At 41.1% G+C, this 14,906-nt stretch overlaps 1 protein-coding gene across 1 annotated transcript; it reads right to left on the bottom strand.

Annotated features, from left to right (window-relative positions):
- Nucleotides 1-2,255: 2,255 nt before the first annotated feature.
- On the bottom strand, nucleotides 2,256-8,965 carry AFG2B (AFG2 AAA ATPase homolog B). The gene is made up of 8 exons (XM_063169756.1): nucleotides 7,848-8,965; nucleotides 6,661-6,846; nucleotides 5,896-6,060; nucleotides 5,224-5,433; nucleotides 4,573-4,800; nucleotides 3,591-3,725; nucleotides 2,814-2,939; nucleotides 2,256-2,462 (listed from the first exon to the last, which is right to left on the bottom strand). Exons 1-8 carry the CDS (start codon nucleotides 8,922-8,924, stop codon nucleotides 2,310-2,312), a joined length of 2,280 nt encoding a protein of 759 aa, XP_063025826.1. The 5' UTR covers nucleotides 8,925-8,965; the 3' UTR covers nucleotides 2,256-2,309.
- Between the last annotated feature and the right edge of the window lie 5,941 nt (nucleotides 8,966-14,906).

Raw genomic sequence — 14,906 nt, 5'->3', positions numbered from 1 at the left:
CACAGCGCACCCCCGGGGGACAGCGCGCCCCAGCGGCCGGACAGAGCGGGCCCTGAGGGGCGGCACAGCGCGCCCCAGCGGCCGGACAGAGCGGGCCCTGAGGGGCGGCACAGCGCGCCCCAGCGGCCGGACAGAGCGGGCCCTGAGGGGGGGACACAGCGCGCCCCAGCGGCCGGACAGAGCGGGCCCTGAGGGGGGGACAGCGCACCCACCGGCGGCCGGACAGAGCGGGCCCTGAGGGGTGGCACAGCGCGCCCCAGCGGCCGGACAGAGCGGGCCCTGAGGGGGGACACAGCGCGCCCCGGCGGCCGGACAGAGCGGGCCCTGAGGGGGGGACACAGCGCGCCCCAGCGGCCGGACAGAGCGGGCCCTGAGCGGGGGACAGCGCGCCGGCCGGCGGCCGGACAGAGCGGGCCCTCAGGGGCGGCACAGCGCGAAGCGGGCCCGCGGGCCGGCAGCGCCCCCTGCAGGTGCCGGAGGGAGCGGCCGGACAGAGCCTGTGCCGGTCCCGTGCCAGCCCTTCTCTCCCCGTGCCTGCAGCACTCCAACCTGGTTTTTCTGCTTCTCCTTTGTCCTCCTGTCTGTCCCCTCCTCCAGATATCTAGGCAAAGGCCCGGTTATGACAGAGCTGCCTCTGCAGAGCTCGGAGAGCTGCCTATAGTGACCACAAGAGGAGCCCAGTGTCACTGGGTCCCCTTGTGCTGCAGCAAAAGCTCAACCTAGGCCCAGGTTCTCATCACTGTTCTGTGTTCCACAGCTCCTCTCACTTCCCAATATCATTTCCCAATATCCCTCTCTGAGCAAAACTACCAGGGGCAGGCTGGAGGTGAGAGCAGGTAACTCCATCCATTGGTTTTTCCCCTTCTCCCTTGCCCGCTGGAAAGCAGTGAGAGGAAGGAGAGGCTGCCTGCACTGCATGTTCTGCTACTCCCAGCAGCAAGCAACAGACATGATAGGGCACAAGGAGCTCAGCTGGTCCTTCTAGGGAGCAGGTGTGGAAATTCAGCAGCAGCATCTTGGAGGAGCTGGCAGCATCTTACTGTAACAACCTGGAGATGCAGCAATTCCAATGCAAACTCTCAAACACTGGGAAGCCAAACAGTTTTCATACTTTTTCTCAGCACTGCTGCTGAGAAACCTCTGTGTATTTATGAGCACTCTCTATTTGTTGCTACTAATAAAGCTACAGGATGGTCCCTTCTATAAATTGGTGATGAAAGCCAAGCTGTAGGGCAGTTGTTTGTATCTGAGCCCTTTCCTAGGTTACAACAGCTTCTACTACTGCCTTTCGCCTTGCTCAGCCACCAATTGCCTTGGAAGTTCCTTTTGTGATCCATCTCACTATAAACCACACTCAGTGCAGTCCCTAGTGTGCCTGTTATGAGAAAGAAATAATTGTTAATGGGCTTATAATTTCTGAACCTTGGCTAAAATAAGGAACGGTCTTTGAGAGTGGTGTACTTTGTTCTCAAGCATTTTCACTGGGAAAAAGAAAAAGTAATAAAAAATAATAAAAACCTTCCTACTCTAGTAAGTTAAAATGCACACTTACATACATGTAATACCAATTTCCTTAGAAGTGTCTGTGTATTTTAGAAGGCAACCCACAAAAATGTATTGACAAGGAATGACTGGGTGGGGAAAATAATTCTGCAGAAATTGTCATTATGCAAACTCCCTTTTCTAAAGAAGAAATTATAGTTTGAGTTGATTACATACTTGGTGTCTGCTTACTAAATCCTGTTTGTACAGTAAGCAGTAACTAATCCAAAATTACTCCCCAAACCCCTGACTTCCAGACCTACACCAAGGAGTTAAGCACTGGCAACCCTTCCACTGCCACTGTATTTTGGAATCTGCTTGTAAGAATGTAAGCCTAGACAGGCACATATAAAACACTTTACATTTTATATAGAGTGAGACTTCTTCCTATTTAATTTCCCAAAAGCTTTTCTATTTCCTATGTATTTGCTGTCTTCTGGACACTTCACAACACATTTTACATTTTCTTACTATGCCATTTTTGTAATTAAAAGTAGGAAATCTACAGTAACACTAAGCTGTTCCATAGTGTTTTATCTAAGTATTTCAATTACTTGTTTCATCAGATGTAAACCTACCCAAAGCAAACAAGATTTTAATTTATTATTCATTATTTAAATTACAGAAGTTTTCAAAAGTGACACTTTACTGTATTTCACAATCCCTGAAAACTACAGTAAGTACAATTTTAAAAAGCAGGAAAGATGCAAACCTTTTAAAAATCTTTGTAATATATTTGAAAATACTTATGCCACTCCTTTATAGATTCAAGAGGCTAATTCTTGATTAGAGAATTTTTCATAAAATTCCAAGTCTTTTATGGTTAAAGATGGTTTTACAGTCTGCAATGATTTCACAAAATGTTCCTGTTTTACAGCAGTGGCTTCGAGTCCATTCTCTTGCAATGCCAACAAAGCAGCCTTTAAAAGAAAAAAAAACCAACTTAGTCCTTATCATGTTTTAAATTGTAAAGAGTACTGTAAGTACTCTAAAATATTTTACAAGGAACAAAGCATTAGTTAAAGCATCTGAAAACAGCACTGTATAACTTATGGTTATTTAGCAAGAGATAAAGATCCAGGTAGGGTTACCATAACTTTTTATTTAAAGAATGAACCCTTGGTCAGTTCTTCTATTTTAACCACTCTCTTTGGATTTTCAATGCAAATTGGCAAAGCATCTCTACTACAGATGGCTATGAGTTAACTCTTTTTTCATTCAAAGTTGTTATTTAGAGTTTATTTCACAGATGAGCCAGGAATATTTCTTACCTCCTTGCACAGGTTTTCAATATCAGCTCCAGAAAAGAGGTTTGTCAGGACTGCCACATCTTCTAATGACACATCAGTATCTAATGGAATTTTTTCAGTGCAGATTTTCAAAATGGAAAGTCTTCCCTGTAAATTGGTGCATATTATGCAAGAAAACAAAACCAACCAAACAAAAAATTAATCTTTTTCCAAAGCAGTACCAAACTTGAAATTAGAGCCAAGGAAAATCCAGAAAAGCACAAAATCTACCAGGCTTTGGTGGAAGAATAAAATGCTACTAATGGAGATAATACACTTCTGGTTGTCTCAAATATTTAAGTTCTATTATTCACAGTCACTGCTTGCTTCATGAAAACACAGTATTTTAGGCTGAACAGGCCTGATTTGACATGCTTTGGGACAACTTTTTTTTGTGAAGCTCAGGACAAATAGCTATACTAGCCTTAGGAACAGTACACAAGAATTATTTGAAGCAAGGACAGACAACTTATTTTGATATTTCCTGAATTGTAGCTTGATTTAGTAAATATACATTTTCCCTATTTTCCAGATGCAATATGATAACTACCTACACCAGTTAAAATGCTATTGGTGTTTAAAATACAAATATCTTTATGACTTTTAAATTTTTTTCATTGTACCTTGAATTTGTTGACTGATCTCCAGTGAAACACCCATCAGTTGTGAAGGATGTTACAGAAATATACCCCCTTTGCTCTTAAAGCATGCTGGCAATCAACATCTCTCCCTTTAAAGCCATGCATGGATGTGTAATACCTTCAGATCTGGAGGTGGAATATAAATCATCTTGTCCAGCCTTCCAGGACGGAGCAAGGCATCATCCAACATATCTGGTCTATTTGTTGCAGCAACTACCATGAAATCTTTGTTCAAAGTTTCCTGAAACTCTAGCTGAGTAAGAGATCATGTAAACAAATTAGTGCAACATGGTTGAGATAGATATTATCAAAAGATATTAGTTAACTACTAATGAGAAGAGGGGAAGGGCAAAAAGATAATGTAATTTTACATTTTACTTTCCCTTCAATATTAGTATTTTATCTTTCTTGAGGTAAAAAAATGCCTTGCAGGGCAGATTACATGACAAAGAAGAAATATAGTTAGTATCTGCCTTGGCAATACATAAAGACTTTCCTTTGGCCAGATTGTAATGAAGAACATTTTATATGCAAAAAAAAAATGAGTATCCTACAATTATTCCCCCAAAGAGTATCATAATAAGAAAGAATTTATATACAAAAAAGCTAAATATTAAATGTTGTGAATAATTCACTGACAAGGGAAGGTACAAGTTTAAGTAACTAACAGATCATAACTGTGCTGCTTTATATGCATCACGTGTGAGAAAGAGCTGCAAATGAAGCAGGGGAAGGACTTAGAAAAAGTAAGCTCAGGGAGGAACTTACTTAAGAGTAAAAATCACACAATCAATCTAAAAAATTACTTTAGTGAAAATAAAAGGATTTTTGTGACAGAAGATGAACACTCAACTAGTAATGCCTGTGTGGGTATTTTGGTCAAACAAAGCCTCACTGAGGAACAGTGTATGTAAAAACAATCAGCAGCCTATATACAGTATCCTCTAAAAACTAGTAATTATAACAGAGCAAAACAGCTTCTTGCATGTTTTTAAGTCCAAAGATTTAAAGATTAAAATGTGAATGCAAACAACTAAAATTTTTGAAATAACTGGACAGCACTTCTCATTCCTCCTGTACAGAAAAGGGAGCATAAATACCTTTCTTTCCTCGTCACTTTGCTCTTGGCACTGAGCCTCAAGCTGTAGCTTGCCTCCTCTTCTTTCTGTAACCTTCAGCCCAATCCCATCCAATTCATTGAGAAGCACAGAGAGAACCCTCTCTGAGACACCATGGCCAGTTCTGCAGAGTGCCCGAGATCCCAAGATGGAATCAATCTCATCCAGGAATATTATTGCTGGAGTATTTGCTCTTGCTTGGCGAAAAACCTTTTCAACAAATGGTAATAAAATAAAACATTAATGCCTGAAAAAAGAATCCCAGAATATACTCTGTATTTTACTTAACTTTAAAGGTACATTTGTAATGATTCTTAAGAGCTGTTCTGGCTTGCATTTACCTTTGGCAAATTCTGCTTCTTTTTTATATTCCTAAATGAACTGAAAATAAAAGGGTAGGCATTTAAAGTCTGATATTGGTGTAATTTTAGGGATAGTTTCTCTCTTTATCTACATGTGAATCTCTAAGCCATTTCTATTTTATAATCAGACGAGAGCACTATCATCTTTTCAACAACAAAATTAAGGTCTAACTAATACTTTACAAAAAGCTACTAATACTTCACAAAAATACTTTACAAATTTATTTTACAAAAATAAACTACACAATTTTACATAAATTAAAAACTGTACCTGAGACAAAATCTTCTCTGAATCTCCAACATAAGGTGAGAAGAGGTCAGCACCACTCACAGAGAGAAAGGAACAGTGACAACTCGTGGCCACAGCCCTCACCAGCGTGGTTTTGGCACACCCAGAGGGCCCATAGAGAAGAATCCCCTTGGGATGAGACAGGCCCATCCTGGCAAATGCCTCAGGAAATTTCATAGGCCACTCAATACTCTGGCAGTACATAAAAAAGAGATGAAATTCTTAGTGACAACCAATCAATAAAACTGCCAAGTACATAATTTCCTCTCCTTGATACAAACATTAATTGGAAATTGGGGAATAGTGATTTAGTCTTTCTTCATATATTGCCCCTTGCTTAAACTTTCTATTTGAAACAGAACTAAAAGCATTCCTGAAGAGATAACAGCCAAGAGCCATCCCTGGATAAATATTCAGGAATGGACAAATTATCTTGCTACAAGTATTTTTCAGCTACTAAAAACATGCCTATTTTCCCATATTATTATGCTTGGTGGTGGTATCTTGAGATTACAAGATTACACTGTAATGTTTAAAATACAATTTATAATCAGGTAATTTGCAAAATAAATACTTTTCATAATGCCGGGTACAGAATACCTTGGAGTACATTTTAGAAATTAGTTGTTTATCTAAATAAGTTTAATACATTACTTGTTTTAACTTTAATTTCACATCTTCAAGACCACCAATTTGCTCCCAAGTTACAGGTTTACACTCTGTTAGTCCAATTGCACTTCGAAAAGAGGATGGTTGAATTTTTTTAAAAGCTTCTTGGAAATCTCCCATGGTAATCCTGTTTTCAGTTTTAGCTGAATCCTGAAAAATAAGCCCAGATACAGAATATTAACAACATTTTAATGCAATATTTAAATGCTGCATTAATATGCAAAAAGCTTCACATAAGGCTAAATGCAACTAATAAGGAAGTAAATTCCTGACCTAATGAGCTTAAACACTGCAGACACAAAAATGCAACATAAAGTAAAATATATCCTCTTTAATACCAAGTTTTTACACAGGAAAAAAGCCAGTTTTAACAGAAATTAATATTTCCGAGAAAACTACTAGCCCCTAAATTATAGCTCCATTAGGCAGTGATCTGCTAAATCAAATAGTTGCTTTCAGGGTTAACATACATTACATCCTACAATCTTATGAATAGAAATAAAAAAGTTGCAAAATCCATTTTCACCACATACTGAAAAATGTATTTTATCTCAAACAGGCTTATAAAATACCACTATTAAACCACAGATGCAGTAACTGAACTAAGGTGAGAACTTAGAGCAAAACCAATATATTTATAATATGCTTGGTGTGACTCTTCAACTTGTTGAGCTTTTCAAGTAAATTATTAATTAGGAAAGGGCAGTGCCAACATTACTGACATTGTTCTTGACTGATTTGCAACCATACCCAAGAGCTGTGGGACACAGCCTGCATGGCAGCTTCTCTGCAGAGTGCTGCAAGGTCAGCTCCAACATACCCAGTGGTCATTTCTGCCAGCTTAGCCAAATCAACCTCTGCAGAAATGGGCATGTCAGATGTCAGCAACTGCAGGATGGATCTTCTCTGTGTAACTGTTGGGGTCCCAATAATAACCTAAACCAAACAGAATAAATAAAAATTTTAAGTAGATAATTTGCCATATGCATTTATTTTACAGACCTAAGCAAGCAATTTTGTCCCTTCTTTATACTGGCTACTGAAAATTTATAAATACTTATATCCCAACTAAAGAGTTTTACAGGAAACCTATTGCCAGCACTATACAAATTACAAGTATTTAAAATGCCATTTACATTCCAAGGGAACAGTGTTTGCATAAAGAGTTTTTGATAAGACACTCAGATAGCATTTATCTAGTCCTGTAACACTGAAATAATAATTTCCTTATATCACAAGCACGAAATTAGACTAATATGATAGGAAAAAATGAAATAGATAAACATTCATATAATATTGAAAACCTGGTAAAACTTCATCCTAAAAATACATCTCAACAATCTATAAATCTCAGAAAGTTAAAGAACTCAATTTAACTGGTGGAGGAGTGGGTTTAGCCAGGAAAATAAACAATACAAGCACAAGCACTGTGTGCTGTATAACTGCATGTGGTTTTCTTCTTTGGACTACTAGGCTAATGGAAGTTTTCCAGAGTACACCCAACCTCTGTTACTGAAACCTGAATAGAAGTTTTGACACAACAGGTTACTAGTTCTCTGTCACAATATATTTTTAAGGAGAAATACACGAATGTTCAATCTAGGATTTAAATGGAAAAAGTCCAATCTTGTAAAGCTAAGCATCTGTAAACAAACAAACCCCCTGAAGATCAGGTCAATGTCTCTATAATAAAGAAATAAAAAGACTCCTCCCATCCATTTTCACGTATATGAAGCTCTCAGTGTTCTGAGCAAAAAACCCCAAAATAACCATACCAAATTTGCAGCAAACTACAGACAGAAACAAGACACCTGTCCCAACCTGTAGAATCCCACTATGAAACATGACTAGAAGATATTAATGAAACTATGAACAGCCCCCTTCCAACTCAATAAGGAAAGAAAAATGCGAGTGTATGATCAGCAGGGTTTATTTACCTCTCTGTCAAATCTGCCAGGTCTCCTCAGCGCAGGCTCCAGGGCATCAGGCCTGTTTGTGGCTGCCACAATGACCATCCTGCCCTCACTGCCCACACCGTCCAGCAGCGTCAGCAACTGAGCAACAATCCGATCCTCAGGAGCATTGTTTGAACTTCCTCGCTTTGGGCATAAAGAATCAATCTCGTCAAAAAACAGAATGGTTGGGCCCTCGTTTGACATCTCTCTGCCCTTTTCAAAGACTCTTCGCAAATTCTCTTCACCTTCCCCTGGTCTTGAACCATGGAGGGCTGGGCCACTGATGCCCAGCAGATACGCACCCAGCTCTTTTGCTACTGCCTTTACCAGGAGCGTTTTCCCTACACCTGGGGGCCCAATTAACAGCACTCCATTCGGGACAGAAAGGCCCAGCTTCTTGAAAGTTTTTGGAAAGCGGAAAGGCAAATCAATAATTTCTTTCAAAGACTTCCCCACATCATCCAGTCCTGCAATTTGAGTTTTGGCAGCGTCTTCTGAAAGATGTCGGTACCATTCTAAAGTGATCACCTCCTTAATTTTTATGCTTGTTTGGGGAGTTATCAATCCAGCTCCCTCCTCCAAAGGAGACGCAGACAGTATTTCAACATACACCACGGGATTTTCGGGACTTGGGGCGACAGTAACAACATAACCAGGCGAAACATACACATTTCTTAGCAGTTCTCGGATAGTCTCCTGCAACACCGCTCTGGGAATGGACTTTTTCAGCGCGGCGCTCTTGAGGACCACTCTGAGGGTCGCTGCTCGCAGGGGTCCGTGCGGCAGCAGCCGCAGCCGGTCCAAGCTCAGCGAGAGCCCGCGCAGCTCCCGGCCCGGCAGCCCCGCCGTGCTGCAGCTCAGGTCGGCCTGCAGGTACCCGTCCGCCAGGTCGTGCCGGGGCCACGCCGTGCACACACAGCAGCCGCCGGGCAAGGAGATCCTCAGCGGGGCGCCGATCCTGGCTCCCAGCAAGGAGAGCGCGGCAGGTCCCAAGCGGCACCGCTGCGTGCCCTCATCTCGCGGGTCCAGCGGGAGCAGCTTTAAGACTGCCGCCTCCATCGCTGCCTCCGAGAGGGAGGGCAGCAACCCTCCCTGCTCTGCGCGAGCCCGTCGGCTCCTTACTCACCGCGTCTGGCCCTCCCGCGGGGCTCCCGCTCCGCCACCGCCCGGCACTACCGGGCCGGGGCGGGCGGGACGGGACGGGACGGGACCCCGGGCAGGGAGCGGACGGGCCGGAAGGCAACCGAGCCGCGCGCGCGCTGACAGGCGGCCCCGCGCATGCGCCACAGCGGAGCACGCGCACTGTGCCCCGCCTCAGCCCCCTCAGCATCGCGGAATGAATTCGGTGGGAATGGAGCTCCGAGATCATCGAAAGCAGGCTGTGTTTAACCACCGTGTCAGTCTGACCGCGGCACTCAGTGCCATGTCCAGTCTGTCCTTAAACACAGCCCGGGACGGTGATTCCTGAACGGTTCATTCCATATCTAGTCGCTCTTCCTGTGAAGGATTTTTTCCTAATATTCAACCTAAACCTCCCCTGGTGCGGCTTGAGTTCTGTGGCCTTTTGTCCTGTCTGGGAGAAGAGGCCAAGCCCCACCTGGCCTCAGACTCCTTTCAGAGAGTTGTGGAGACCTTTAAGGTCCTGCCTGACCTCTTTTTTTCCAGGCTGAGCCCTCCATGTTCCCTCAGCCATTCTTCATAGGACTTGTGCTCCAGGCGCTTCACCATCTTCCTTGGCATTCTCTGGACTTGCTCCAGTCCCTCAGTGTCCTTCCTGAACTGAAGGGCCCAGAAATGGCCACAGTACTCAATGTCCGCCATCTCCCTCGCGCCCTCCCTCAGCCTCTGCCCTGGGCCTACCCTTTTGAAGGGCTGACAAAGCAATGCTTGTGAGGTGAGTGCTGTGCCCTGGAGGCTTCTTATACCCTCATCCCATCGATGAAATACATTGACCCCCTTTCTAATTGTCGTCTGGCTCGTTCTCCACACAGCTGGTCGTGACAGGGCTTGTTTGCCACCCTCATTTCTTTGCCCTCTTTTTGTCTCCTCAGCACTGCCTGTTTGTTCAGGGCTTCTGAAACATGTTCCCAAATGTTGGGCATCCCCATTCCTGGGCCCCTGCCAGTGCCTCCCTCTGCTCCTCTGTCACCACCGGTCACCATTGATTCAGCTATGAGTACTGGGGAGCCACACCATTGGCTTGAGAAACTGTTGATACAAGTAATTAAGACGCAGATACCAATTCAACACTTGGTAAGCCTGTTGCAGTATGTGCTCTGACAAATGCTTAGTCAGCATTTAAGAAAAGTTTTGGTCGCCACCTTCTTAGATTGTGCCACAAATTGTGCGGTGCTTTTATAAAATCTTTCCAGGAGGTCTGTCAGTGTTGTGGGCTACTAAGATAAAATTTAGTATGTTCACAGTTTTATTATTTAAAGTAACTTCATTTTAAACAAAGTCACACATGTGCTGAATACACACACACTTTGAGACCACAGACATACAAGAATTGGGATCTCAAGTGCTTGATGCTCGTCAGACACAGTTAAATTCACAGAAAACCCAGAGAAGGTGGTTTACAGCACAATTACAAACTGCCCTGCATTGTATCCTGGAGGTGTCAGGAGGGACAGTGTAAGAAAACCTTTGTGATGGTGTCCTGGTTAATCACATGCCTTATTGAACCAAGGCTCTACACAAAATACTTCAGTAAGCCATATGAATAAAAGCAGGCAGTGTTAAGAGAACCAGTTCATAATAATTCTAAATGCTGAATATGAACTCACAAAATTTTGTAGGGCTGTGTAGTGTGAAAAGCAGTAAGCCTTCTCTTTAAGCCTAATTATATGCAAAAGGACCTGTAATAACTTTTTTTCAATTCATGACCAAATTTTCTCATTTCAGTGTTTATTTTCTATTCCTATACTCCTGGATATCTACTTAATCTTTCTTTTCATGGCACGGTTCTGTACTGCACACATACACAAATGTTTATATGGAATATGCTCATATGGAATATTTAGACTTACCAGGTATTTGGTGTAGGACATACTAATGTCTGTCCAGAGAATGTACAGACAAAAGATTATAAGGAGCTTTCATTCCAAGAAGGCAAATGTATTTTCAAGCCAATGTCTTATAAACATATTCTCTTGTTTTATTTCTTTCCATCAAAGGTTCTCATAAACATGAGTGCCCTCAAGTACATACTGGATTAAACAAAAAACATACTCTGTTTAAAATGGCAGATTTCTGTTTCAGAGTTTCAAACTGTAAGTGGTAGACTCCCTGCTTGGTTTGAGAAAGTTGTGTTTAGGAAAGGAAAGTATGGAAAGTTGAATATTTGCAATGAGCTCTGTGGTTTCATATATATTCATATATAGTGGTTCCCTCTAACAGACTTATTGTACCTGGAATATCTGATTTCTTATGAGAAGGAAAACACCTGCACATCTAATCTTAAGTAACAAAGTGACAAAAGTTAGTGTCCAATGTAAAAACTCTGCTATTGTTGCTTGATGTGCACATTTCAGTAAATTTATCCTTAAATTTCTTTTAAGTTTTTACTGTATTTTATTGCTGTAATGCTGATTATTTTACTTCAAATAAATACACTGATAGTTCACTTCTTTTTAGTATAGTGAAGCCCCCAGAAAACTAATATGTCCTATTGAAAGAGCAGAGGATTGGCTTATTTTGAACAAATTGTGGAATCACATGTATATTATTTATATATTTTCTTAGAAAACTTTGCTGAGTGACATTGCCCTCATGTCAAATGCACACTTTTTAGTAGCCATGCTCCTGAATAATTTACAGATCCCAAAATTTACAAAGTGGCAAACAATATTCCTCCAAGAATCTAGTTTCAATTGACAAAAACCTGAAAGTAATGTTTTAAACAGTTTTCTCACTGTTCACTAGATGGCAGCTGATCTTCAAGAATGGCTGCATTTCTCCTTTCAGATCTGGTAATTTGGAGGGAGTAGTCATCAGTTCTTGGACAAATCAGATATTATCCAGCATTGTCTTCACTCCATTTCTAATATGAAACTGAAAAAATGGCACAGTCAATGTTCAGATAATTTTCATCTTCATTACTTTTTCTTGATGGCCTTGTTGCTTTCTATTTCTAGGGAATCATGTTCCTTTTTTTTGTTTGTTTGTTTGTTTTTTTTCATACTTAGTGCACCAGACTAACTTCTTTTACAGTAGAACATGCAATTTTTAAAGGTTCTAAAAAGAAAGAACAATATTTCATTGGGTTCCTTTTCCCTTTATATATGTAGTGGGTTTTGGTGGACTAATGTTCAAAATTCCCAATTATTATGACTCAAGAAATAAAATAATTGTCTTGTTGCAATAATTCCCTGCATACAAAGTAAATAAAATATTAAACTGATTCTTTTTTTAGGTTTTACCCTATCTAATGCTGGAATGGAAATTTTCATTTTAAATTGACAAGTTAACTGTGTTTTTAACATGGTCTTTTTTTTGTGGTAGATGGATTTGAAGACGTGGCCTGATTGTTTATTAATCAAATAAGGATTGTTCAAAGTGAGTAGCTGGCATGTGTATGCTTTAGGGTGGGATTTTTGTATTTGTGGAGGTTCTTTGACTAAGTATAAGTTCTCTATGACACTTAGGCCAGATATTGCACATTTCAAACACCAGGCTTTGTTATAACAAAAGCTCATAAATAAATAGTAAAGGCATGCTTAAAAATGGAATGGAAAGACATTCTGTATGTCTGCATGTCTTTCTGGGAGGGCCACCCTCAATGTGTTTACTTAATTTTCTAGTGAGCATCCAGTTTTGTATCTTTACATGGAAAAAGTTCCATTGCAGTGAGGAATCTGGATGGGCAAGGCCCAGGGGATGGGTTAGGCCAGGCCTCACAGTGTGGAAATCTCTGCCTGCTGACAGAAGTTCTGGTGAAGTCCCTGCACCTTGGCTGGACACACTGGTGTGCATCTCTAGCAGGAGTCATTGCCATCCTGGCAGGTGCATCAGGAAAATGTGTGCCTGCACCTGGAGCCTGCCAGGGGAAACTCACTTGTCTTAACTTGCCAAGGAAAGGATTTTATGCTCAGGCTCTACATTTCTTTGGGAGTGACTGGAGTCCCAGCTGCACATTCTCTTCTCTTGAAACTTTGGGGTGAAAGCTTTTCAAAGAAGGGAGAATGGACAGGGAATTTAACAGGGTACATTTAAAAATTTGTCAGTGTCTGTCTATGACACCTTTTCATTACTGCCTAGGGATGCTTGGTTATTTGTTTCTGCAAAATGAATAATCCAGTGGTTCACTAAATCTTCTTTTGGATATGTAACATTGAGGTCCTAAATCTTCTTTTGGATATGTAACATTGAGGTATGGTGTTCAGTATAGGAATGAGAGTGGATTGGCTGAGAATTAGAGAAGGGCCATACAAACCTGAGGGACTTAGCAGCAAAGTGGCATGTTAAATTCAGTATACAGCTCTGAGAACAAAGGGGAACAAAGGGAAGAACAGTCAAAGGGAAGGGTCACTTTTATAGCATCAGGATAGATGATTCCATGGAAATGTCAGCTCACTGCTTGATGTGCAAAAAGCAAATAATTTGTTAGCCTTAATTTAAAAAGGAACCAAGAATTTAACAAAAACTGTCTCAGTCCTTGTGGTATCCCTATACTTCTTCTGTCCTCAAAATACATATTAGAACTGGGAAAGGTTCAGAGAAGGCAGCAAGAATTATCAAAGGTATGGAATGGTTTAAATCCTGGAAATGATTAAAAGTAGGTTATGTCTCCTCAAGACAGGAGAAAAACTTTGAGGTGGCCGTGTAAGAGGTTTGCAAAATTGTAATTTGGATTGGAAATGCCAGTTTTAAAGGTCTCTTCCAATGCCAGAACAACTGACGTCACTCAGATCTCTGTTCAAAACAAAGAAAAGGAGGAAATCCATCACATGGTTCATGGTAGATCTGTAGAACTTCATGGACCTACATGGTTTATGTAGAATGGTCTTGCACCTTTCTAGGGCTTTTCCCAGTGCTTCCTAGGAACATTCCCAAATGCTTCAAGGAATTCCCACTGTAGTGTCTGGGAATTTCCCTTGTGCTATTATGGAATTTTCACAATTTCTTTTTAGGCTTGAGAGGAATTTTCAAGGTGCTTTCTGAAAGTTTTCTTTCCTTGCTTTGTAGGAATTTCTGCCAATGATTCCTAGAAATGTTCTATTTTCTCTTCTGTTTTCTAGGTATTTTCTGAGTGTATCCTAGGAGTTTGTCTGGTGTTTGCCCCATGTTTTCTAGGAATTTTCCAGGTGCATCCAGGAATCCCCTCTGTGCCTTCTAGGAAGTGTTTCTTGAAGAATTTCTAGGAATTCTCTCTACCTTGAAGGAACATTCCTACATTCCAAGAATCCATTGAGAACTGTCTAAAGATTGTACCCAGACACTCTGGAATCCTTGCAGTGCCTGCTTTTTGAGCAGGAGCAGAACTCAAAGGCTTTAGGTCTGAAGCCGGTTGTTCAGTAGATTGGTTTTCCAACTTAGAACTTAGCTTGAAAAATGTTTAACCATTTTTTTTACACTTCCCTTCTTCCACACCACAGCTATTGTTGTACTTTTTTCTCTCATTTACTTCAATTCAGATAGGTAGGTTTTCTTTTTTATCTTTTTCAGGTTTTGTCATAGGCCATGGTACTTTCTTCAGAACAGCTGTTATCTCTTCCTTGCACAATCACAGAGTATTCATGTTAGACTATTGTTTAGAATGATTTTTAGAGCAGGAATGTTGTTGAATCTTAACTTAAAAACTCAGCAAGATCAGGTAATTTTCAATTTTTATTGATAGGAGTCAATTAAATACATTGATCTCTGAACAAATATTTTAATACAGAGGTAGCACAAAGACTAAATACTAAATCAGCAGCTAATTAGAGTAATTAAGAATAAGATGTATGTGAAACATCTGTATTACCCTGACCAGCATCACCTGCACTCAGGTTATTATTTTTTTCAGGTACTTGTTTTGCTCACTCCACTTGGCTTTGGTTC

This window comes from Melospiza melodia, chromosome 15 (assembly GCF_035770615.1).
Source record: "Melospiza melodia melodia isolate bMelMel2 chromosome 15, bMelMel2.pri, whole genome shotgun sequence".
Taxonomy (NCBI): Eukaryota; Metazoa; Chordata; class Aves; order Passeriformes; family Passerellidae; genus Melospiza; species Melospiza melodia.
Note: the sequence above shows the minus strand (reverse complement) of the source record. Positions and strands in the feature narration are given on the sequence as shown.